We start from the raw sequence: 22,690 nt of genomic DNA on the forward strand, positions 1-22,690 counted from the left end.
TCACTTTGAATGGCACCAATAATGGAAGAAATCATAAATGAGGGCAATAAGATTTCTCCCCCAAAAATGTTTTATGTAGGTTCACCTGCTCCGGGTGGGGCAGTTGCAGGCAAGACCATGATGCTGGTGTCAAATTACCTGCCCCTGGTGCTGCATGTCAGCTGGCTCTGTGCTCTTTTATAGAGAGGCTCAATAGAAAATATCCAGTCAAAAAAAAAAGGAATTCACGGAGAAGATGAAAATCTTGTTTATCTTGAAAATGACATTAGTATTAGTTAGTATTTTTTAGCTCACAGCAACAAGCTCTGGGTTCAGTTCTTACAACTTAGTTTGCCTTCTTTTCACTTACAAAAGAGACGCTGTAATACCTTTAATAGGAATTAATTAGGTGATTCAGTGTCTCTCTGTGGTTGATATGTCCAGGCTGTATCTCGCCCTTCGCCCGATGCCATCAGCAATGATGCTATTTAAAATAGGAATTTCAGAGCATGACAAATAAAGCTCAAAACAGGAGTTCAACATTTGACAGAAAAGAAGAAAAGCTACCTCATACTTTACACAATAATTTGCCTTTTAATTTTTAGTTTAGTTTGAAACTGGAATAATTTGAGAGGAATCAAGTGATTGTTTTATATATTTCATGCTCTTCTTCCACTGATGTACACCTTTGTATTCCTCTGAATTGCACGACGAACCCTTCTGGTGCCGCTGCCTTGACTTACACATTACTTTTATCTTTCACAGGAGGTGAAACCAGCTGAAGTCGGTAACAAGCGCAGCCTGTGGGAAACCAAGAAGACTTCTACGCCTGGAAAGGTAACAGACACACTCTCTGTTTGTCAAGGAACAATGGTGGTAATGTTTTAAAGGCTTATGGTGACATGACACTACTTATTGTCTCCATTCAGTTTACCAAGTAGACCAGTGAAAGAGGTAATCTGTGGATGTGCTGCAGAAACACAGTGCATGTTCGTCCTGCCATGATGTGACCGATTTGTGGTGTTTAACACTTATTTTATGCTAAGGAGTGGTTTCTCTCTCAGTTCAGTCAATTTATTCAGCTAGTTTTTATAATGAATATTTTTTTTATATATATATTTTCTTAATTACAAATACCATGTGTGTGTGTGTGTTGTGAAAAGCTGAACTACACTTTTCATTTGTGGTGACTTCTTCATTAGCATCCCTGAACTGAGACAGAACTGTTTGATATTGAAGTAATGGAGATCTTCCTCCCACCCCCAGTTTACATCATCATTAGTGTTTCAACTTCCTTTCAGATATCCATTGGGTCATCTATTGGATCATTTTATCCCTAGTTACGTTATTATCAAACAGAAAATTATATGGCTGCACCACGCTGTGCTCAATTTTCACTGTACAAAGGTTTTAATGGTTGGGTGCATGCGCTTATGCTTGAATGCTGTGTTTGATATTTATTTTAAGATAAGAGTGCTTTGAAATAGTTCCATCATGTTTGATTGCACGTGATTATTTTACTTCACAGACACCTTATCAGATCACATTTTTGACATCTGTACATGGATGTTTGAATTTATAAGCACATCATTCTGTTGTACTGTATTTTCATCTGTATAATGATAATTCATGAAATCACCCCATCAGTTTAACTTCTGCCCTGTTAATGAATCTATAGTTTTATTTCTGCTCTTTTGATGAGAAATTTTATTAATCTAAATGAAGAAATTACTCCAACTCAAATAAGGAATATGTTTTAAGACAGCACAGCTAATTCTCATTGTTTTGTCCTTTGATTCTTTCTTTCTGGTTTTCAGTTGTCAGTTGGAGCCAGGAGCAAGTTTTTTACAAACGGTGAGTCTCTGAAATGACTCTGACGTGTGTAAAAAGATATTAAAAGCCTGAGGGACTTCACTTGGTTTATGTATTTTATGTATAACATTGTGGCCTAATTAATGTATCAAGCAACACTGATTCTGTTAACTGCAGTTTAACGAATGAATATTAAAATGGGCTGAAATGAGTCCTTATTAAAATACAATACCAGAAAATATAATGATGTAACAATAAATACAAGCATTCAAGTGCATGTTGAGAAGTTAAAGCTATGAGTTATATGAGTTATATAACAATTTATATGGTCAGGTTGGTTTATATTGGTATAAAAATATGAAATGAGGGAGCAGCTACTCAGAAACCAATTTCAAACCATCAATTTAATCAAACATGATGTTTCTGCCAGCAAGAAACCTCACAGACACTCAAAGTAATGAGATGGTGAACACACATACATAATCCACAGTACATAAGGGCTGACTGTGCACTTTGATTAAAACAGTTGGTGTGCACATTATCCCCCGGCGAGCTCAGTTGGTAGAGCATGAGACTTGCAATCTCAAGGTAGTGGGTTCATGTCCCACGCCACCTTCCCATGAGCTCACCACCCACATTCATTGTCTCCCACTTATTCATTTCTGGGTCGCGGGGGTGGCAGTCTGAGCACCGTCACCCAGATCACATTGCACCGATTAAGAACCTTTCCTGCAGGTGGTGAGCCCACGGGAAGGTGGCACCCGGCGTGGGACATGAACCCACTACCTTGAGATTGTGAGTCTCAGGCTCTACCAACTGAGCGAGCCAGAGACATTGAGTAAAATTAGAAGACAAAAATATATAGAAGCACAAGTTTTATTACATAATTCCAGTTGTCCTTTGCAGACATTTCTGCTGCTGGATATGCACGGACAAGCGTTTTTAACGAGGTAGTACGAATGTAGCAGTGTGTACCTTTCAGTAAGAGGAAGGCTTCTTCTCAAATGTTTGCATTCTGAATGACAAATCAGGGTTTATCCTGATCAGTCCTGGGGGAAGCACAGTTTAGTTGAAGTGTGTCTGCCCTTCAAACCATCTTGTGTGCGGGCGGGCCAGCGGGCCTTGACTGATTTATTGCCCACTGAGAGCTCATAACTACCACAACCCACCAGTCTTCCTTTGTACCAGCGGAGCTGCTCACTGTAAATCAAATGTGCTGCAGGAGATTTTTGGGCACGGACTCAGCACTGTGGCAATGAGGTCTATATTTAAAAACCCCTCACCATGACCTTGTTTCCCAGTATAAAGAAAGTTCCAGACTCCTGGCGTGGCTGTCGTGTTTGCGGCAGCGCTCTGTTCACCCACCGCCACCTGGATCCGCCAATGCCAGGCAGGGTTGCTGCGAGCTGTCAGGCATACCAGAGTGCAGCTGCTTGATTTTCACATTAAAAAGCCACTGCAGGGGAGGATTACTACCGGTTTAAGCTGTAAATCGGGCTCGATCGCTGGGCTTACTCACTCAGTGCTAATGATAAAGATCCAAAGACCAATGTCTGCACTGCTGTTCAGAAGTGCAACATTTCTTGTGATTCAAAACGAATAATTTGACATAGTTTTTATTTTTCCTCTTCTTTCTTCAAGCCTCGGTGCTTGAGTCAAAGTGTGAACAATAGCAATGGAAAAGCGTTTGTCAAGTGTCAGCTTCAGCCCCTAAATAGCGGTCCTTGTTTGTAGCCTCTCAGCTCCTTCATCAAAAATAGCCACCTGAGGAATGAAGTAAAGGGCAAATGACAAAGCTGCAGCTTTCAGTCACAAAGACAAACGTCCTGACTTTGACCGCAGGGTGTGTGTCAGTGGCAGCAACCCTGGGTCCGATCCACCAAGACACCAACACATATGTACGAATACTACGGCCGCAACAACTTTGATTAACAGTCCTGACGTTAATGTCGTTTCCCACCTAATAAACTTTGACGAGATCTGCAGTTTTCACGGTGACATTAGCATCTGAACTGGCTAATGGGCCTACAATGTCTTTCTCTGTCTATCAGCAGGCGTGAGACCCTGAACAGTGACATCCCCAATAAATCAAGGCTTTACATGAACCAACACAGCTTCTGTAAGTGCATCCACCACCACCACCACCACCACCAGCAGCAGCAGCGGCAGCAGCAGCGGCAGCAGCATACCACTAACTTCCATGAGATTCGAGGAGCGGCAATAAGAATAAGAAACCTCCAGCTCCAGTTCTTCTTTGCGTATCATTTCCTTGAAAAAGAAGGGATTGCAGCATGTTTTCATCACGATTGGATAATCTATTGGTGTGCAAGGATTAAGAAGAACGCACCACGCGTTGATGGCTCAAACCTTTGTTTTCCATTGATTAAAAAAAAAGGAGGATGTCGCTGAGATATTCGGACGACTTATTGGAAACTAACTTGTTCAGTTAATGCATTCACTTGTTATCAAGTTCATTCCTCCTATTTGTGAAGATGGTACAGATCACTTCATTTTACACGGTAAACATCAGAATTAGGTTGGGCATTTCCCCTCTGCCACGTTGTTCTGCATAAGCAGTTATAATATGGTGCAACATTTGATTAAAATTTGAACGCAAAAAAACATGCAGAAATTTTACCCAAAGTGAAATCAAGGACATAAAAGCTGTAGGCACTTCCTGTTCCAATTACTTTCAGGTTTGATTCGGATTTAGATTTAACTGTGGACTTGACACACGTCAAATCAATGACACTTGGGGGCGTTACACATCATAGATAATCACATGGGGGGGGGTTGTTCTTCCTTGCCCAATCTTGACACCGTCATCTGAGCTCCGCCCCTCCGCCCTGCGCTTCAATAACACATCTTGTGTTTTTATTATGTGTTTTTAGCTTTGTTATTATCGTTCTGTATCAAGCATTATTGCTGTATCGTGATAGAAACTCACTGCTTGCCACTTGCTGACGACAGCCAAAGTTTTGATGCCATTCAGCAGAACATTTACTGTATATAACATTATTTTTTATATGATTCCAGCTTCTGCCAAAATACCTTCCATTGAGGGCTTAGTTATAGTAAGCATGACTTTTGTAGCAGGTAATAAATACATTCTTTACAATCACTTTATGAATGAGGCTTGGAAGAAACCAACTTTTCTGGTGTTTTAAGTGAGTTGCTCACCTACTGTTGGATTAAATTTGAACGTCTTCGTTGTCATTGTATGTTCCCACACTGCTGCATGTTGTACCGTGTTTTACTACACGATTTTAAATCAGATTCAGGCCACCACTGTAAAGACTTGAAGGATAAGTTGGTTGTTTTTGGTTTTTTATCTTCCTGACTGAATCAAATCAACTTTATTGGACAGACGAGAATAAATTTATGTACAGAAATTCATGTTTGTCACATACCGAAGTAATGCTTTCACTATTGGGTGTCAAGAGAATACATGTAGTTAAATTGTCCTCAAAGGTTCGCCACCTTAATCTGCACATTCTGCACAGCCAACAAACTACAAAGTGAAATACCTGAGGTGGTCTCAACATTGGTCAGACTATCTTGTGATATAAAAACCAACCAAACCTATTGCAACAACTATTCCGTGACAAAATCCAGATCTGTATCACAAGCAGGTGACTTCTTTCATCAGTTTACATGACGCTGACTTTTCTTCTTCATTGCAACGACACTAAACGACACTAAGGGCCTTTTATCTCCAAAGCCTGTAATTTACATCGGTCTGGTGCTTCTGTCAGCGGTGCACATGAGCTGAATGCTGCAGACATACATTATCTCTCAGTATCGCTTGGATGACCGCATTGTTTGATATGATTGTTTATTTTGCTTCAGCAATAAAAAAAAATTCTTAAAAAAAAAAAATGTGTGGCTCTGTTTTTATTAACTGAGAGGAAAGGCTGCTTCTCCTAACCACCTGTAGAATTATGGGCTGCTGAAACCTGAACGGCTGCTGAAAGCTTCAACGGATATTTGACATTTTACATAGACAGGATCATACCTGCCCTCTGTGTGTGTGTGTGTGTGTGTGTGTGTGTGTGTGTGTGTGTGTGTGTGTGTGTGTGTGTGTGTGTGTGTGTGTGTGTGTGTGTGTGTGTGTGTGTGTGTGTGTGTGTGTGTGCGTGTGTGCGTGTGTGTGTGTGTGTGTGTATGTGTGCGTGCATGCTGAGACAGAGCTCTAATGTCCAGCTGTCTAACAATAGCCTGGTCAGCCATAGGGTGCTGCAGTCACATGAGAAGGAAGGGTCGGACTATGTATCCTTGATGCTCAACCTGTGTATCAGGCTCAAGGAGCTGGAGTCTGTCGATCGCCTCTGTCTGGGTCGAAGGTAAGCACTCGCTCACCAATGCAGGTTTTGAACATGAATCAGCTGCTTTGCGAATATCCTGTCATGAGTCTTCATGACTGTTTGCATGTGAAGATAAATGAATGGAGATCCTGAGCTGTGTCCACTACAAGCTGAGATATGAAAAAGCCACTGCTTCAGTTTTTCAGATGCAGCTATTATTATTATTAATATTATTATTATTATTATTATTATTAGAACAGTATGAATAGGGCTTCAATGTATTTAGGGTTTTTTCCTCATAAAGCCTCATAAATTTCACCCATGAATCCTCCCTTGAGTTTATTTTGAATACATTCTTAATCAATAATAAATCAAACCTGCAGCTCCCTCACATGGAACTACGACATTGAAACAACTCAAACTACTACACTGGCCATCATTAATTTAACATCCTGACAGACTTTTTTCTCATTGCACAAAACAATTTTTTTTGAATATTAATCACACCGAGCTCTTAAAACTCACAAATTGATCTTATTTGTGTATATCTATGTTGTTTTATTAGATATTAGACATTCAATCTGACTTCTTCTTCTTTTGGGTTTAAATAATTCATTTTTAATGTATTTCTTAAATCAGATCAGTTTGCCTTGCATTTGCCATTGTCATTATATTATCTTGTTTATATAACTTACTAAAGGTTTTTTTCTTATCCAGTTTCTTTTTGTCTCAATCTGAGTGATCACTCTCAGTAAAACCTAATAAATTGTGTGGTTTTTTTATGCTTTCTTTATATTTATTGTTTATTTGTCCTTTTATCAATGTGTCAGACTCTTATTAGCCTCAACCTGAATGACAAATACTCTGTAAATAAAATTATGAATGCTATTTCTTAGTATTGAGTTTCATTCCAATGTAATACTGCACTGTGGATCAGCACACTTCTTTGTGACCAGGCTGAGATATTTGCTCCACCGCTGAATCCCGGGGGGACTCGTGTGCCTCGTCATGCTCTGCTGTTTCATGATCAGAAATATTTTCTGGTGTAAATATAGTCTAATAGGAGTCCATTTTGCAGAGCTCATCCTTGACAAAATGTCTGACACAGAAGAAGTCATGGAGGAGGACGTTCAGTAAGTCCTTTTCATATTTCAAGTACATCCATCCATTAGTGTCATGTTGTCGCTATTTAATCATAAATGTGATAATGCTATTGTTCTCATTAACATTGTTTTTATCTAATTACTGCACAATATTTAAATTTTCTTCTTTTTTTTGTTTGCTGCTGCTCATCTGAAGGGAGGAAGAGGGTAAGAAAATGGCATATCTAATATATCTACTTCAATTTCTAAAAATATGACTAATCATATTTATTTCTGTTCATCAGCACAAGAGGAGGCAACAGGTGAGAAGAAGGCACTTCCATATTTTTTTAAAACTGTTTGACGAAAATATAACTTTGTTCATTCTTTTGTAATTAATTGTATTTATTCTAATCTTTTTTTGTGTCAGATGAATCGAAGCCCAAACCCAAGTAAGTGTCATAAGCATTGAAAACAGCACGTAAAATTGATCATTTCAGTAAAATCAAACAAGATGCACCATATGGAACATAATATTATTGCTGTGTGCAGCCTGATAGTTGGGAATTGACACAAGTTGAAGGATTGGAATAAAACAAAAGCTGAATTGAATGAAAGGGAATCCAAAGATTAAACAGAACAAAACTATTCCACAGGTCAAACCAAAGTCCAGGGAGGTTTAAACAATGTTGTCTGACACAGAGTTGGGAGACAATGAGGCACAGCTGCCAACAATCCCGGGTAAACAGGGAAGGCGATGGAGCACAGAGGAGGACACACGGGCAACGAGACACTGAAGACGACAGGAGAGAGGAATCACACGAATACAGCAGGAAACTTCAAACACACATGAAAGACAAGGACTTTAGGAACAATGAGGGAAAACTAAAGAAAAATAAACATGAGAATAGGTGAAAGCTAAGAAATTAAAACAGTAAGACGATGTAAAAGATTGTTGCAAAACAACACTAAAATGTTCTTTGTTACTGTATTTCTGCCTGATCATAGATTTTGCACCTTTGCGTCGGTTTCCATCAACTTCAAGTTCAGGTTTAAGTTTATTGTCATATGCAGCCAGAAAACATGTTTCCTCTGTACAATGAAATTCTCCCTCTGCAGAGAACATCAGTAGTAAAATAGTGTGCAAAAGAAAACAGTACAAGACAGGTACAAATTATATACAATATGTAAACAAAAAGTTGTACAAAAAGGAAATAATTTATTTATAAATACAATCCATTCTATCTGTGCATTTGTACAATACCATCCCATATGCAACCATGTGTTTAGTGACACGCTACCAAGCTGCTGGCCGTCGTCTAATATCGCCGCTTTTAAAATGCCTCTTCTAACGGTTGTACGAATGTTGTTCACATCTGCAGGTTTATGTCAAATATCACGGCCCCAAAGATTCCCGATGGAGATAAGGTGGACTTTGATGTAAGTCTGTGGCCTATGTCTTGAGAAACGGCACCTCTAGAGGCGTTTGCTCAAACCCGAGGGCGACTTGTCACCGCGCTTTGCTCCTGTGACTCCAGGACATCCACAGGAAGCGTCAGGAGAAGGATCTGTCTGAGCTGCAGTCTCTGATCGAGGCTCACTTCATCCAGAGGAAGAAAGAGGAGGAGGAGCTCATCGCCCTCGTTAACAGGATTGTGAGTGTCGCGTCAGGTGGGAGTTCGCCGCATCAACGTTGACCTTTGACCTCTCGTGCTTCCCGTCTGTGTGCTCAGGACAAGCGTCGCACAGAGAGAGCCGAGCAGCAGAGGGTCCGAGCGGAGAGGGAGAAGGAGAGGCAGGCCAGACTCGCGGTGCGGTTTGCCTGGAGTTATCACGTATCCTCGCAGCGCGGGGAGCAGACGGTGACGAGACTGTTCTTCTTTGTCTGATCGTCTTCACGCAGGAGGAGAAGGAGCGAAAGGAGATGGAGGAGCAGCGTAAGAAATACGATGACGACGCCAAGAAGAAGAAGGCCCTGACAAACATGTCTCAGCAGTTCAGCGCCGGACAGAAGGTCATTCTGATGTGACGAAACATGTTTAAATAAGAGACGTATTACTTTGAAAGGGCTCGAAATCTTCTCATAATTCCATGAGTACACATGGAACAGATACAAACTGGCAATTACTCAATATAAGAACTATTTATACCCATTAATCAATCATCTGGATGATCATTTGTTTTGCGAGTGATCAAGCTTCAGATGCAAGACTAGATACTTTTTTTATATTAGTGTGTCACAACTTTATATAAGTAAACAGAATCTTAACCCTTCATCTGTTTATCTGCCACTATTACTAGTTTCTGATTTTTATTCCATAAGTTTCTTGGAGGAAAACAGTCGATCATGAGACCACATTCATCTGGAACTCGTGTTCGTTCCTTTTTCTCAGAATGAGAACCGACGAGGAGCCAAGAAACAAACCGAGAGGGAGAAGAAGAAGAAGATCCTGGCCGAGCGCAGAAAGGCCCTCAACATCGACCATCTGAACGAGGACAAGCTCAAGTACGCGCAGCATTTTCGCCTCACGTCCAAGCGCCAGGGCGTTCCTGGCTTCACACCGGCGCTCATGAGGCTTGTGCTTGTGTTCAGGGAGAAGGCCGGCGAGCTGTGGCAGTGGCTCATGTCGCTGGAGGCCGAGAAGTTTGACCTCGGCGAGAAACTCAAACGACAGAAATACGATGTGAGTGATGCCACCGGAAGCAGGTTGTCGTTCTTTGTGTGTTTTTTAAATTACAATCAGTGACATCGTCTCAACTGTCAATGTAAATCCTTCTTGTTCCTTTAATTTAATAGTAGAACTTAAAAATGTTCACAAGATATTTAATTGCAATATTCACGATGTAAGCCTCACCTGTTTGTGTGTCCCTGCAGATCAACCAGCTCCTTGCTCGAGTCCAGGATCACCAGAGGTAAGGCTCCACAGCTCCACAGCTCCACAGCCCTACACTTTATTACTGCGATGGATTTAGTCCGTTCGTCTTTAATACATTACAAAGTAACATATTACTTCTTTTGGCAACAAAATCCTCTTAACTAGTTATTCTCATAAAGTCTTTGTTATTAAAGCTGCTGTCTATCTTTCTACTGCTCACTGAGGACATTTTCACATCCTGGTCCTGAGTGGGGTTTAAGAAATCATGTCCACTTTATGCAGAATATGGTACTTTGACTCCCTGAGAGGCTGTCCTGTGAGCGGCAGACATCACATAACAGCAAAATGCCTCAAAATGTAAACGCAGAGGAAGTGAAGAGAATTTTCAAAAAAATGTATCTGCAAAAGAAGAAGTCACACGGATACAGACGTGACAAAAAGAGTTCTGCAAAGTTGACCGAGGATACTGTAAATGCAGCAGAGTGTGACTTCATATTGATTCGGTGAAACTTCATAGCAGCTATAGAGCCACGGATAGCATCAGTACAAAAAGCATTTCCATAATCGGACCCCTCCAAAACTTTCAGCGGCGCACAAGACCGAACACATTGTCAGTGCCATTATAAACACATTCTTTTCAGGCATAATCAAGCCAGTTGAGTAAACTCGTATCTAATCACATAGTGTATCCCTCTGGTTGTAAACCATACGAGTTCATTCTCTATCCATCCAGAGGACGCATGTAAACAAATATAGCATTATTGGGCAGTTCCTGCCAGTAATGTAATAATTTTTGGCCTTTTTAAATGTAATTAAGCCAATATTGACGATAGTGTAACAGGGTATTCGAGCTATTGCTGTAATAAAATCTTTCCAATAGTTTAATAAGTTATTACTCAAAGGAGTAACTTTTTCTTTTTTAAATCCTTTCACAATGTAATACGTGCATCCAATATTGTAATAATATATACTATAGTGACTGCACAGCTTGCATTTCCTTCAGGGGTTTTTTTTTTTTTTTTGCCATTTGCTCATCAAACATGAGCATAGTGGCCAATACTCATTGTCTCCACCAGACTCTCAGTCATACTTTTTTAGATGTAGATTATATTTACAGGATGTTTGATGTACTTACTACCTTAAATTAACATCAGCTTGCTCTTAATTAGCTTTATCTCAGCTATTTTCTGGCTGCTTCTTTCTCATGAGTTTATAAACTCTGGAGCATCTTCTTCCAATCAAATCCAAAGTTATGACGCACTTGCTTTACTACATGCCAAGTTGTACTGACTGGTTGAACGTAATTCCTATCAAACTGCCAGTTTCATGATTATGCATTTAAACCGTAAGTTGTTTTTAGCTTCTAATTTATACTTATTCTAAAACAGCTGTGAGAACTTTATCCCATCTATAATATAAATGTCCCAATTCTGACTATTGGAATGAATGCAAGTCTACCACCTTTTATTTTCATTTCCTTCTCAGCAATTGACAATACTGATGATTCTAAACATCGACTTTAGAGCCTTACTGAACTCGTTTCGCCACAAACCATTTGATACTTCCTATTATTAAAGAGTCATGCAAGGATCAGAGACCAGATTCAGGAGCATCATTTATTCAATTACATTCTTTGAATCCTTATTAAAAAGACACTCGCCACATCCCTCTTTGAGATTAACTTCCACCTCGTCTTCAATGACTGTTCAGTGTCTCCACTTTAACAACTGTGCAGTGATTTCGTACGTTTAAGAAAAAAAAAAAAAAAAAGCTGCAAAGGATTTGAGTATCATTAATGGCAAATGTGATTTAAACTGTCGGCAGAGGTAAACAGGATTCATTCAACATCTTTTTGTGTTACGATTACAGGGTCTTTAACTCGCTGTGCTTATTTTTGTTCATCGTCTCAGCGCCAAAGGCCGCGGGAAGGGCAAAATGGGCGGGCGGCTCAGGTAAAGCCACGTGGAGAGGGCGTGAAAGCAGACCGGGACGCCGGCGACAGACCCGCGTGTCGACTCGTCTTCATTGTTCTGTTGTGTTGGGTTACGTGTCAATCATCATGATATCAAAACAATAAATAAGTCATTACACCAACTCTCTGGGCTTTCTGCAAACTATACAAACGGTTTTTGTTCGTTCGTCCAAATAACACTGAAGGACTAATAATAATAATAATAAAAAAAAAAACAACCTCAAGCTGAACAGCAGCAAATGTGTCTGATTTAGCATTTTTCCAAGTCTATATAAAAATAACACTATTATTAACAAACCGTTGTGTGTAAAAATGAGTGTTTTCAAAAGAAAAAGCTCTAAACTACTGAGGTTTCTTTGGAAAAGGTCGGTGACGGACACATTGGGCTGCCAGCCTCTAAACAAAAGAGTCTGCATGATGTAAAATACCATTTCTTTAATCTATAATAAGAGCAGATGTTCCACAGCGAGGCTCCACACAGTGGTGATGCATCACGTTGTCTATACGTTTATTGGTTTTATACTTTAGGAAAATATTAAATTCTAAGACGGGAGCATGAATGATGTTGAGGGACTGAAAGGTAGAGTCGTCTTTACATCCACTTAGTCCGTACTGTACATTAAAACTATGTTTCCATATCCACATATCCACACCAGTGCATCTTCAAGTCGTCTGGACAGTCTGAGGTCCTGTGACGGGCGGGGGGCGGTGTAGGGGAGTTTCCACAGGGATGAGGGTCCGAGGAGGGTGAAGGGAGGCGGCACTCACCACATGTGGGTTTCCCTGATCTCCGCTATCACCTGGCTGGCTTTTTGCAACGCCTGCACACAGAAATGATGGAGACGATAACGCAGGTTATTCCAACAGAGCCAACTCGCCAAGTCTACGGCTTAATCCGCATCGCAAACTTCTGTTCAAATGGAGCAGCCGAAGAGACACGTCATCTTCAGGTTATATTAGCAACCGTCTCACCGTTGAGCCTTTAACACAGGTAATGATATCAGACGGGAATAGTCGCATGAATACTAATTATTCCTCTTAGAGCTGTAATCAAAGTCAAGCCACTTTCATACATTGAACTGAATATTTACCATTTCAAACATTCTATTGTCTTGTAAGTGTAGTTTTAAAACTGAAAGGTGAACAGTTTCATTCTGAAACGTCTATTCTTGGTCATTAAACTAGTGTTTTTCCTCTGGCACGTTTCTCTTATTTAAGCTTCACATTTCCATTTAACCAAGGATAGTTAAAAGCAGAATTGGAAAACATTCACTTTGTGATGGACCTTGAAAAAATGGATCTTTATGAGCTGCAGTTGGAAACAAAAAAGCTGCAGAGGATTTTTATTTTATTTTTTTTAACTCCCCCTGTATGAAGACAAGGAGCCTTTACCCATTAAAATGTGTTTCTACTTTAATTGTCACCTAAAAGTTTGCAGAAATGGCTAAGTCTCCATCAACCTAAATGTCAATAAATTGAAGTTTAATGAATAATAAGAACACCTAATATTGCTGCAATATGCAACTTAGAGCGGCGATTTAAAAGTCAACACCCTCTGTGTTGGTTTCAAACAGCATGTACGATATCCAATCTAAATGTAATCTGATCGCCACTGGCCCTTGTTTTCAGTTGTGCTTAATGACAGCGGAGGAGTCCCGTCACCTGGAGCATGTCGGCGGCCTCGTTGCGTCTCTGAGCCATGTCCTCGGACTCCGTCAGCAGGTCGTTGAGCAGCGCCGTCTTGTATAACTGCCCCACCAGCTCGCTCTGCAGGCAGTCCTTCACATGGTTCACCAGGAAGTGCATCACCGCCTTCGGTACACTGAGGCCACACATTAAAGCAGAGTGTGAATATGTGACTAAACACACACAAAGAAAGAGCAATACTCGGGATTTTTTTTGCTGTATACCTATCTTGGATATTTTTCCGAACAATAAGGAAATATGACTTGATGAGTCTTTCGATGACCTCACAGTCCCGCTGCTCTCGAGCCGACAACTTTCTGGATACAGGAACAGGCTGAAGATGAGCAAGCATGAAACATGTTATTGAAGGCAGAAGGAAACGACACAACAAATAGGTGTTGATCATTTCCAGATCATGACACCAGTGATTTGGACCATTAAGACCGAGAAACACCTCTAAACAAATGTACAGACGCAGAGCACCCACCACATCCAGCAGGTTGACAGCGTGGCCTTTGTGGGGGCTTGCGGGGTACGGCATGGCTCCCTCCTCCCCCCTCCTCAACATGCCCCTCCAGTTGCCCGTCCCACCCTCCGCTGGATCGGCGGCAGCAGCGCTCTGAGGGCCGCCGGCTCCAGCCTACAAGTTGAGGAGTGAAAGAGAAGTCGAGGTCAGGAGAAGTCGGGGATGAATGCGTCTCAATTACATCAGTGGGAAGAGACGATTTGAACATTTCTGTCCAAAAATATGCAGATTTAGGAGAATTTTCTAAATATTCTCAAAAACATGCGGCATGCCTTCTTTGAGTGAACCGCAAAGAAGTTCAAAGAATCAGGTGTTCATTCTCCTCGGTTAGAAAAGGGCAAGCAAGGGCTCAGAGAGGTAGTGTACATCAATTACAAAACTTATCGTAGGACTGGGTGAACATGACGACATTTTTTTCCCAAATGAAAATTGTTCTGCTACTGCAATGTGACAGGAACCATGAGAATGATTGATAATATGATTTCTAATGAGGAGAATGTTTCTCTGTCATTATAGAGACTGGCATTACAAAAGGAGATGTACAATCAGTTATTTTCAAATATCAGCCACCTTATTATACCAATTGATTGTCTTTATTTCTGCTTTCCAAAATTCATCTGTTCATGCCAGCAGTCAAGAGTTTAACCGGCATGCAGGAAAAGAAGAGTTAGAAGGGTTTGTTAAAGAGTGGAAATCAAAAGTCAGATCAAATGGCGTAAAAACTGTCCCACCAAACGACCACAGCTGCAATGAAAGGTCGGTTTTGGCTTATGGAAAAAAAAAAAGGGTGGGTGGGGGGGTGGGGGTTGCAGTCAGACGTCGGCAGCCGGTGAATTGACACACCTTGTAGAACTCGCCCTCGAGGGCAGGAGGAGGCTCAGTGGGGGAAAGAGACTGCCCACCGGGGCTTTTAAGGGACTGAAGAAAGACAGGAGAAAGAGAAGTGGCTACAAGGCTACAAAGAGTGTGTGTGAGGTGGACATACAGCAACGGGTCTGAATGAGTCTGACTGCACGTCTGTAAAAAACAAACGGTGGACTGTACCTTGTCTCTGGGGACAGCAGAGGGCAGGTCTCTCATTCTGTTGCGTCTCTGCTCCTATAAACAAATACGACAAAAGTACTGATAAAGATTTAAACTCCCTACAGAGAAACTCTTTCATTCCTTTTATTACACCGTGGGTAATTTCTACAGCGCCGTCATTGAAAACTTTGGAATATTCTAAAAAGAAGGTGGTTCTTCTCTTACTTCTATGTTATTGTTCATGAGGCCGCAGGCGTCAGCAAAGTCGGGGTGTTTGGTGTTGATGTACGCCAGCTCAATAGCAACCAGGTTGTGGACCTGAAAGGACAACCAGAAAATGGATCAAGCCAATATGGAGGTCACTGCAAATTCTGTTTAGTGCTGGGCTTACAGGAGGCTTGTTCTACGGAGAAAATGAATGAGGCACCAATGCAAACAGGGGGAACAAATGGACTAAAGCCCTTTAAAGTCCTGTGTGTGAGCAGGTTCGGACCATTTCATTTGTGACTGGGAGTCTCTTCCTGAGAAGGGACGTGACCACCTCGACAATGGCATCATGGAGCTTTGGAAACCTCAACAGCTCCTGCAAGGGACAAATATTCATCCTCAGTCATGGCAACGCTGTGTATTTACTATGTTACCTTCACACTAGAAGGACTTTCGGACCTGTGTGCTGTAGTTGCTGCAGTGTTGAATGATCCTCTGCATCTCTTCATGAACCAGCTCCACACAGCGCAGACTGGGCTCCTCCAGACGTTTGACTTGCCGCTTCACCAGCAGCTCAAATGAAACCTCAGGCACAAATAAAGCCGGCCTCGGGCCCTGTCAGAGGCAGGTCAACTGTAAGTGCTTCAGAAAAATAACGATTGAACACAATTAAAAAATAAAAAAATAAAATAGTCAAAGAAACCCACTGTTGCATTCCTGATGGCCGTGAGCACGTCGATGGTGGACAGACCGCCCAGAGGATCCACAGACTCTAACGTGCGTCCAAACGTCTCGTGGAAAATATAACAGATTCTTGCACCACCACATCTAAAACACAGAGGAGGCCACAGAGAGCAGAGTGACACTACTGCCCCTTAGTGGTGGACAGGAGTACGTGCAGGTCAGAGAGGCGAGACACTCACAGCTCTGCAGTCTCGATGTACTTGGCCGTGCCCTCGATGGTGTGGCAGTACTCTGCAGCAAACTTGGTGATGAGCTGCAGCAAGGTGGCGCTCTTGTCATCCACAGGCTCGCCATAGCCGTTGAGTAGAGACTGATACTGCGCGGCGAGCACGTTGATCCTCGTCTTCAGCTCGGGGAGGCAGTCTCTGATGTGGTGCATCAATAACCTGACAACACATCAACATGGAGGCTCAGCGGAAGCTTTCACTTCTGCACTTTAAAGGCTCAAAGACTATAAACAGCACAAGTGACTTCTACATCATGCAAAGCAGGAACTAGAACCCAATATAGAAATGCCCGTATCAAACCTGTTCAGAGTCCTTGCCAGGTATTTTGTTCCATTTCTGTTTGCGAGGGAGGGGTACTTCTTTTGTAGGAAGCCATATTCATCACGGATAGAGTCAGCCACTGACTTCCTCTGATTGATGTCCAGCTGACTCCTAAGAAATACACACAAAAAGTCCTGTGTGACCACTGCACAAATTATAGTAACTCCATTTTCAAAACCTCTATTGATACACAAAATGTTCTTCAGGAGCTTCACAAGAAAAAAAGCTATTAAAGTCATGATGAAAACCTTCACACATAATAAAAATAGTAAAACGGCTAAAACAGTGAAAACAATGTATGAGTCTTAAACAGTTTCTAAAACATTTTTTTAAACTCTCAATGAGACAAGGAGTCAAAAGTAAAGAAGATCACATGAGATCTATCTGCTCTCTTTGATTTTCAGTTCATATTTTCGTGGCTGAATGTATCGACAAGCTGTAATAGATCAAAAGTTAATCCAGGTAATCTCGTCACTCGTAAAGGTACCTGTTAACTACTCCAATAATGCCCAGTTTGACAGGAATGACTCTGCCCATCAACACATCCATGGCATCTGTACCAGCATCCATCAGATCCAGCTTGGTCACCACTGCCAGCGTCCTCCTGCCTGAAGACACAAACACACAGAGATGCTTACAAACACACCGCTGAGCACATGACGCAGAAGAAGCCCCAACAACAAACGCTTACCGTCGGGGTCGACCTCACGAGCCACCTTGAGAGCCTCAGAAGTGGCCATGTCCGTGTTGGCCGCGGTGACGGCCAGGATGATGGAATTCGGGTTGGAGATGTACTTCAGGATCAGTTCTCTGATCTGCATCTCGATGTCTTTGGGCTGATCACCTACCGGCACCTGATTACACAAAGACAATGTTATGTTACGATTCTGTTCATAGATGTAAACATGTTAATCTACTCCAGATAAGCTACGCTAATGAAGTTCAAACGAATCATAAAAATACAGAAAACCTAAATAAACTGAAGCCTCGGTCAAATAGTCTTATTTGACGAAACAGATTTTAAACCTTTTCCAGACTCACAGATCATTCAGGGTTATTTCGTCTTTATAAGTCGTGTGTGTGGACACGGAGAAGGAGATCTTACCTTTGTAATGCCGGGAAGGTCCACTAATGTGAGGTTCACTACATGCGGTGAGAAGATCTTTAGGTGAATCGGTTCATCGCTGATACCCTGCAAGAGAAATGTTGATGATGACATTGAAAGATAAGAAAGTCATTCTGGTTTGGAAGCTTTCCAGGTTCTCTGTTTTGAGTTTCAAATACCTTGTTATTGCCAGAAATTCTTTCAGTTTCTGCCTCAATTTCATGTCTGATCTCCTCAAAATCTGTGTAGACCTGAAGAAGGCAGTTAAAGGATGAAAAATATTCAACGGTAATAACCAGAGACACTATTTCAAGAAGCAGGATTTAAGGAATAAACAACAGAGGATAAAAATTAATAGACGAGGAGACCAAAGGGAAGGTTTATGAAGAAATCCTGAGAAAACCTGCTGGATGTCATGAGGCTCTCAGCACATTAGAAGGGCTTCATTGTTCACACGTGGAGTCGAAGACTAGCAGTTCAACCTTTGAGGACATTTGCCCTACAGCCATATAAATATTTTTTTTGCTGCTAATAGGGCGTGTACCTGATCTCAGTACTGAGGATTCATTTTCCTGTTGCAAGCAAACCACAAAACTAGAAAATGTCTTACAGCCAACCAATAAACAAGGGGGGGAACAATAATACAGGTATCATTCACTCCAGTTTATTAAATATTCAGAGGTTCAGAGCAGTGCAGGAGGCTTCAATGAAACTATTGTTTTCGGGTAAACAAGGCTGTGAAGAGAACGTTACCTTGTTTTTGGTGTGCAGGAATTTGCCCCATTCTTCTCCATCGATGCCTGCAGAGGTGTAAAGTTGAGAACAGATGTTTCATTTAGTGAATACACAACAGATGTGGTGTTCAGAATAACACTTACTGTGACTACCATGACTATGTTAAATGCCTCAGGGGAGATTGTTTTTTTTTTTTTTTTTTGCAGAAATGGGATGGAAAAAAAAATCTTCAGTACAAGGATTCACAACTGAAGACTTTTTTCCCCCACACAAAAAAGCAACTGTGGAACCACTGCTGTTTTCACACCACAGTAATGAAAGGAAACCACAGTGAAGCAAAATAAACAGTTCAGCTGCAGTAATCAACACGGTCAAAGAAATTAAAATAAATAAATAAATCACATTTGGGGGATCTGTTAGCCATCTAGGAGTGTTTCCCAACCTCTTTCTTGATCCACTTCAAAATCTTACTTCTTGTCTATGAATCTTTGAATGATCTCAGACCTGAACACATCTCAGCTTTACTGGTAGAATATGAAACGTCCAGATCCCTGATGTCCTTAAGAAGAGGTTTACCAAGTGTTTCATAGTCAAAAGCAAACAAGGTGAAGCAGCTTTTAGTTGCTCCGCTTCTCATTAAATTTCCTGAACACCTGAAGCCTACTGACACACCTCAGACTTTGCATTATACAACCAGTTGTACTTACTTTCATTACATTTGTCCTAAAGCTTTTACTTCATTTATTGTATTTTTTAATGACTTTCTTAATCTCCTTGTTATAATGTATTTCCTTTAGTTCTTTGTAAAGCATTGTGAACTGCCTTATGTCTAAATGGTGTGATTGAAATAAGTTTGCCTTGCATTGCCTTTTTGAGTTGCAGTTCCTCCAACATTGCGGTTCCACTCTCTGATTTTCTGAGGCGCCACAGTGAAGCCAAACACTGGCAGACCCACCTACACTCACCAACAGACAAATTAAATTAAATGAAAAAGGACTGGATTTTTTCAGGACTGCTGCAGATTCTATCAGGATAATTTGACATGTGTAAATCAATGACTGAGCAAAGCCCCCACCCCCCTTTTCCCCGTGATTTCTAGTCACCCTCCCATGGTGTCACGGATCACAGGTTGGGAACCACTAATCTACAGGAAGCTGACATTTAAAATAGCGTAGACAAAAAACAAGTTTTTAAAGGAATAAACTTCTTCTCTTTTGTCTATCAACCAGCAGAGACCAGCCAACATGGAGGGAGGAGGGGTATGCGCTGAATAAATGAAGCCACATGGTTTGGCAGCTTTGAAAAATGCAGCTCAAGACTGGGGCAAAATAAGCAAAGGAGGTGAATGGAGAGGGTTATGTAATATACAAATGCAATAAGACAAAAAACAAGGTAAAGGAGACCTCTGTAAAGGCGTCCATTTTTCTTGGATTCTGCGGTTAAAGAGAGATGACAGGAGATAAAAGGGTTAGCCTGGCTATCGGCAGCCTCTGCAGGAGACTGCAGCAATGCAGAGTCACTCCGAGGCCATTCCCACAGGACGGCATTAAGCACATGCGGGATCTTGGCACGTTTCAGCCCTCCTGTTCTTTTCAGAGAACTGCGTGACAGCACTGCAGATTACAGGTTGAAACATCATCCATCCATCAATACAAATCCACTTCACAGCGCTGGAATGAGAAATGTTACAGCACTGTAGAAGCAGAGAAGTCTCCATGATCATTTTTCTACTGCAGCACTAATTAAAACCATGGACTTGCTTGCCGACGTCATTATCAACCCAGGCTCTTATTTTTACTTGATTTTTCCCGCTGCCTGGGTGAATCATTCCACTACTGAAACATCCACATACATTCAGCTCAGCAGTACATGTTATTACAGAAGAAATACCCAACTGTGCAAACTATATAGTGAACACGCCATCAGTATCAGCAATAACAGTTGTTAAGTATTTTGCGAACATTGTTGTTTTTATTTATGATAAACTAGGTTTTTATGCTTTGCAAATAGTGTAAAAGTATAAATATGCTTCATCTGTGTCTGTCAACAAACTGCTTGGTGTACAATAACTAGTACGTACCTCATTATGACCCACTCTCACCTTTTAGTACTGTCAAGGATCTATCACTGTGCAAAACTGATGAAAACTTTACATTTGCCCTGGTTGCACGTCACCCAGAAGAAAGGGTGATCAATATCATTGAACTAGGAGTGGATTGACACAGCAGCAAGTTATAAATAACAAGAAAACCTCGGCGGTGCTGTGAACTTGCAGCATGAAGTTTTTGCCACATAGAACAAAAATATTGTCTTGTGAAGATCAAGAAAGGGAATGAAACTGCGAGAGTCACACATTACAGACCTCTAAAAGGAATATGAACTGACCCACGCTAAAGATAGAGATGAAATATTACCGTTCTCTTCATTGGTTTTCCTGCGGTCATCCGCATCGATGTGCACCAGCTGTAGGATGAGGGGTCTGCGTGTGACGATGCCAGTGCCACGTGGCAGGAGGTCTCTGCCAACCAGGCTTTCTAAAACAGAGCTCTTCCCACTGCTCTGTAAACAGATGCAACACAAACAAAAGCGTCAACTGAGGACACTGAAGCAGGGATAACTTATTTGACAGGAAAAACCAGTCCTCTCAACATACAGACAAAGTAAAACATCTCACTGAGCCTGACACTTCATTATGTTTTAACTGGGTGTAGATCAAAGGATTTTTCTACGGGACATACGATTTCAGGGACGCTGAGACCTTGGTTGCATTGGAACACAGGGACAAAAGTCTATATTTAGTTCCTCAGCTATAGACGGTCGTGCGGTACTTTAGGACAGCACAGTCAACAGTGCTTCAGTTTTGAACACAAACCTTTTATATGCACAACATTCAGTAACACACCAGTAAACACTCGCTACGAACTTGTTGACACAGATAATCGATAACCATACACCTCGTCTCAGTTTTCGGCTGTCCTTGACTTGAGGTGTCCTCACATCTCAACCTTTGCAGAGCACTAACAGGGGCAAAAATAACAAATGGGGCATTTAAATCACTAGATTACCTTGTCTCACTCTAATACCAGACGATGCTTGCCAAATGGTCTGAGACAGTCACATCCTCTTAGATTGCCAGTGAAAGTAAATGTGTTGCACAAAACCTGCCACTTAAAGCCAATTAAGCTCCTGTGTGTACACAAGATACTTAAGTGATCGTGGCGAAAGTGTAGGGAGGAGGAAGAAAGGTGTTGTTGACTCGACGTGATGGTCATTAATAGTTTGATCTGCAGTGTGAGATTACAATGAGGTGGGTTCAACAACACGATCAACAATATCAAATAGACGGGGATAAACTCAATATCAACATTTTACACATAAAGGTGTTCCTGGAGCAATAATTACTGATCGTTATATAGTTTGCAGGAAGTGTCCATTATTAAGCTGTTAAATCACATTATCTGGCAGTAATCTTTATAAAGATGCAGTATTTCAACGGGCACAGATGAAAGTTATATTAGTTTTCTATAAAGGTTAGAAGAGAAACATAAAAACAGCATTTGATGATGAACATGTATACATGTTCCTGTCAAGTGTCAGGCAACACGCAGATAAAGCTAATGCTAATTTTACTGTCATGGTTACACATTTATAAATCACTGCGTTTGTTAAGGCACTTGAGGTGATTGTGCGTATTTCAGAAATCACAGAATGAAAGGGAAACCGTATTGACCGTGAGAGAAACGGCCAAACAATAAGTTTGCGCAGGCTAAGTAAGCTTGCTAGTCCAGAAGTGTCGTTCCTCACCTGCGTTCCCACCACAACTATCTGCGGCAGCTGAATTATATCGGCTCCGACTGTGTTAAAAACATCCTGCAGTTTGTTTATGACAGGTATGAGGGCCTCCATCAGCTCCGAAACACGTTCCGACCTGTCAAATGAGCAACTTTCTCGATACAACCTCACACAGGCGCAAAGTCATTGAGTGTCCCTCAGCTAGCGCGGCTGTCGGCGTCCCTCCACGAACTGCGTAAATAGCTTTGCCGCGGTGCTTCATGGGATTTGTAGTTCAGTAGAGTGCCCCATTCTGGTTC

General features: G+C 41.4%; 3 protein-coding genes across 11 annotated transcripts in view; 2 read left to right on the plus strand and 1 right to left on the minus strand.

Moving 5' to 3' along the window:
- cald1b (caldesmon 1b) overlaps positions 1–5,641 on the plus strand; it is a 28,622-nt gene extending 22,981 nt beyond the window's left edge. For 2 of the 5 annotated variants that reach the window (XM_080475350.1, XM_080475349.1), the window contains exons 14-16: positions 745–816; positions 1,797–1,833; positions 3,843–5,641. In XM_080475350.1, the coding sequence (XP_080331476.1) occupies positions 745–816; positions 1,797–1,833; positions 3,843–3,859 (126 nt within the window). In that variant the 3' untranslated portion in view covers positions 3,860–5,641. Of the gene's footprint in view, positions 1–744; positions 817–908; positions 934–1,796; positions 1,834–3,842 lie in introns of all 5 variants that reach the window. The other 3 variants (XR_013935796.1, XR_013935797.1, XM_080475351.1) reach the window with 3 other exon arrangements.
- Positions 5,642–5,802: 161 nt separating this feature from the next.
- tnnt2d (troponin T2d, cardiac) lies at positions 5,803–12,146 on the plus strand. Of its 2 annotated transcripts, XM_080475356.1 has the most exons (13): positions 6,094–6,134; positions 7,174–7,228; positions 7,395–7,405; positions 7,483–7,500; positions 7,608–7,629; positions 8,560–8,617; positions 8,716–8,832; positions 8,911–8,988; positions 9,081–9,191; positions 9,571–9,683; positions 9,771–9,861; positions 10,053–10,090; positions 11,964–12,145. In XM_080475356.1, the coding sequence occupies exons 2-13, from the start codon at positions 7,191–7,193 to the stop codon at positions 12,007–12,009; spliced, it is 741 nt and encodes a 246-aa protein (XP_080331482.1). In that variant the 5' UTR covers positions 6,094–6,134; positions 7,174–7,190; the 3' UTR covers positions 12,010–12,145. The 2 variants fall into 2 exon arrangements, with proteins under 2 accessions (XP_080331483.1, XP_080331482.1); XM_080475357.1 differs by lacking the exon at positions 7,395–7,405 and having other exon boundaries at positions 5,803–6,134; positions 7,174–7,232; positions 11,964–12,146.
- On the minus strand, positions 11,503–22,619 carry dnm1l (dynamin 1-like). Of its 4 annotated transcripts, XM_080475352.1 has the most exons (20): positions 22,404–22,619; positions 21,014–21,158; positions 20,003–20,032; positions 18,618–18,664; positions 18,044–18,115; positions 17,865–17,951; positions 17,451–17,613; positions 17,247–17,367; positions 16,739–16,870; positions 16,391–16,597; positions 16,175–16,295; positions 15,927–16,082; positions 15,754–15,843; positions 15,486–15,578; positions 15,282–15,335; positions 15,081–15,155; positions 14,199–14,351; positions 13,936–14,045; positions 13,688–13,847; positions 11,651–12,846 (listed from the first exon to the last, which is right to left on the minus strand). In XM_080475352.1, exons 1-20 carry the CDS (start codon positions 22,503–22,505, stop codon positions 12,790–12,792), a joined length of 2,175 nt encoding a protein of 724 aa, XP_080331478.1. In that variant the 5' UTR covers positions 22,506–22,619; the 3' UTR covers positions 11,651–12,789. The 4 variants fall into 4 exon arrangements, with proteins under 4 accessions (XP_080331479.1, XP_080331481.1, XP_080331478.1 ...); XM_080475353.1 differs by lacking the exon at positions 20,003–20,032 and having other exon boundaries at positions 11,503–12,846; XM_080475354.1 differs by lacking the exon at positions 15,081–15,155.
- Between the last annotated feature and the right edge of the window lie 71 nt (positions 22,620–22,690).

Source organism: Lipophrys pholis (genome assembly GCF_963383615.2).
Source record: "Lipophrys pholis genome assembly, chromosome: 11".
Taxonomy (NCBI): Eukaryota; Metazoa; Chordata; class Actinopteri; order Blenniiformes; family Blenniidae; genus Lipophrys; species Lipophrys pholis.

Bases quoted from the DNA above. Each gene is read 5' to 3' on its own strand.
- dnm1l (XM_080475352.1), bottom strand. From the start codon at position 22,505: ATGGAGGCCCTCATACCTGTCATAAACAAACTGCAGGATGTTTTTAAC. The intron at 15,579-15,753 runs GTCCGAACCTGC...TTGTCCTTTCAG, and splicing joins TCCCAGTCACAAATGAAATG to GTCCACAACCTGGTTGCTAT. The intron at 14,352-15,080 runs GTGTGTCAATTC...CTCAACTTGTAG, and splicing joins TCGAGGGCGAGTTCTACAAG to GCTGGAGCCGGCGGCCCTCA.
- tnnt2d (XM_080475356.1), top strand. From the start codon at position 7,191: ATGTCTGACACAGAAGAAGTCATGGAGGAGGACGTTCA. The intron at 8,618-8,715 runs GTAAGTCTGTGG...CTGTGACTCCAG, and splicing joins GAGATAAGGTGGACTTTGAT to GACATCCACAGGAAGCGTCA. The intron at 8,989-9,080 runs GTGCGGTTTGCC...GTCTTCACGCAG, and splicing joins AGAGGCAGGCCAGACTCGCG to GAGGAGAAGGAGCGAAAGGA.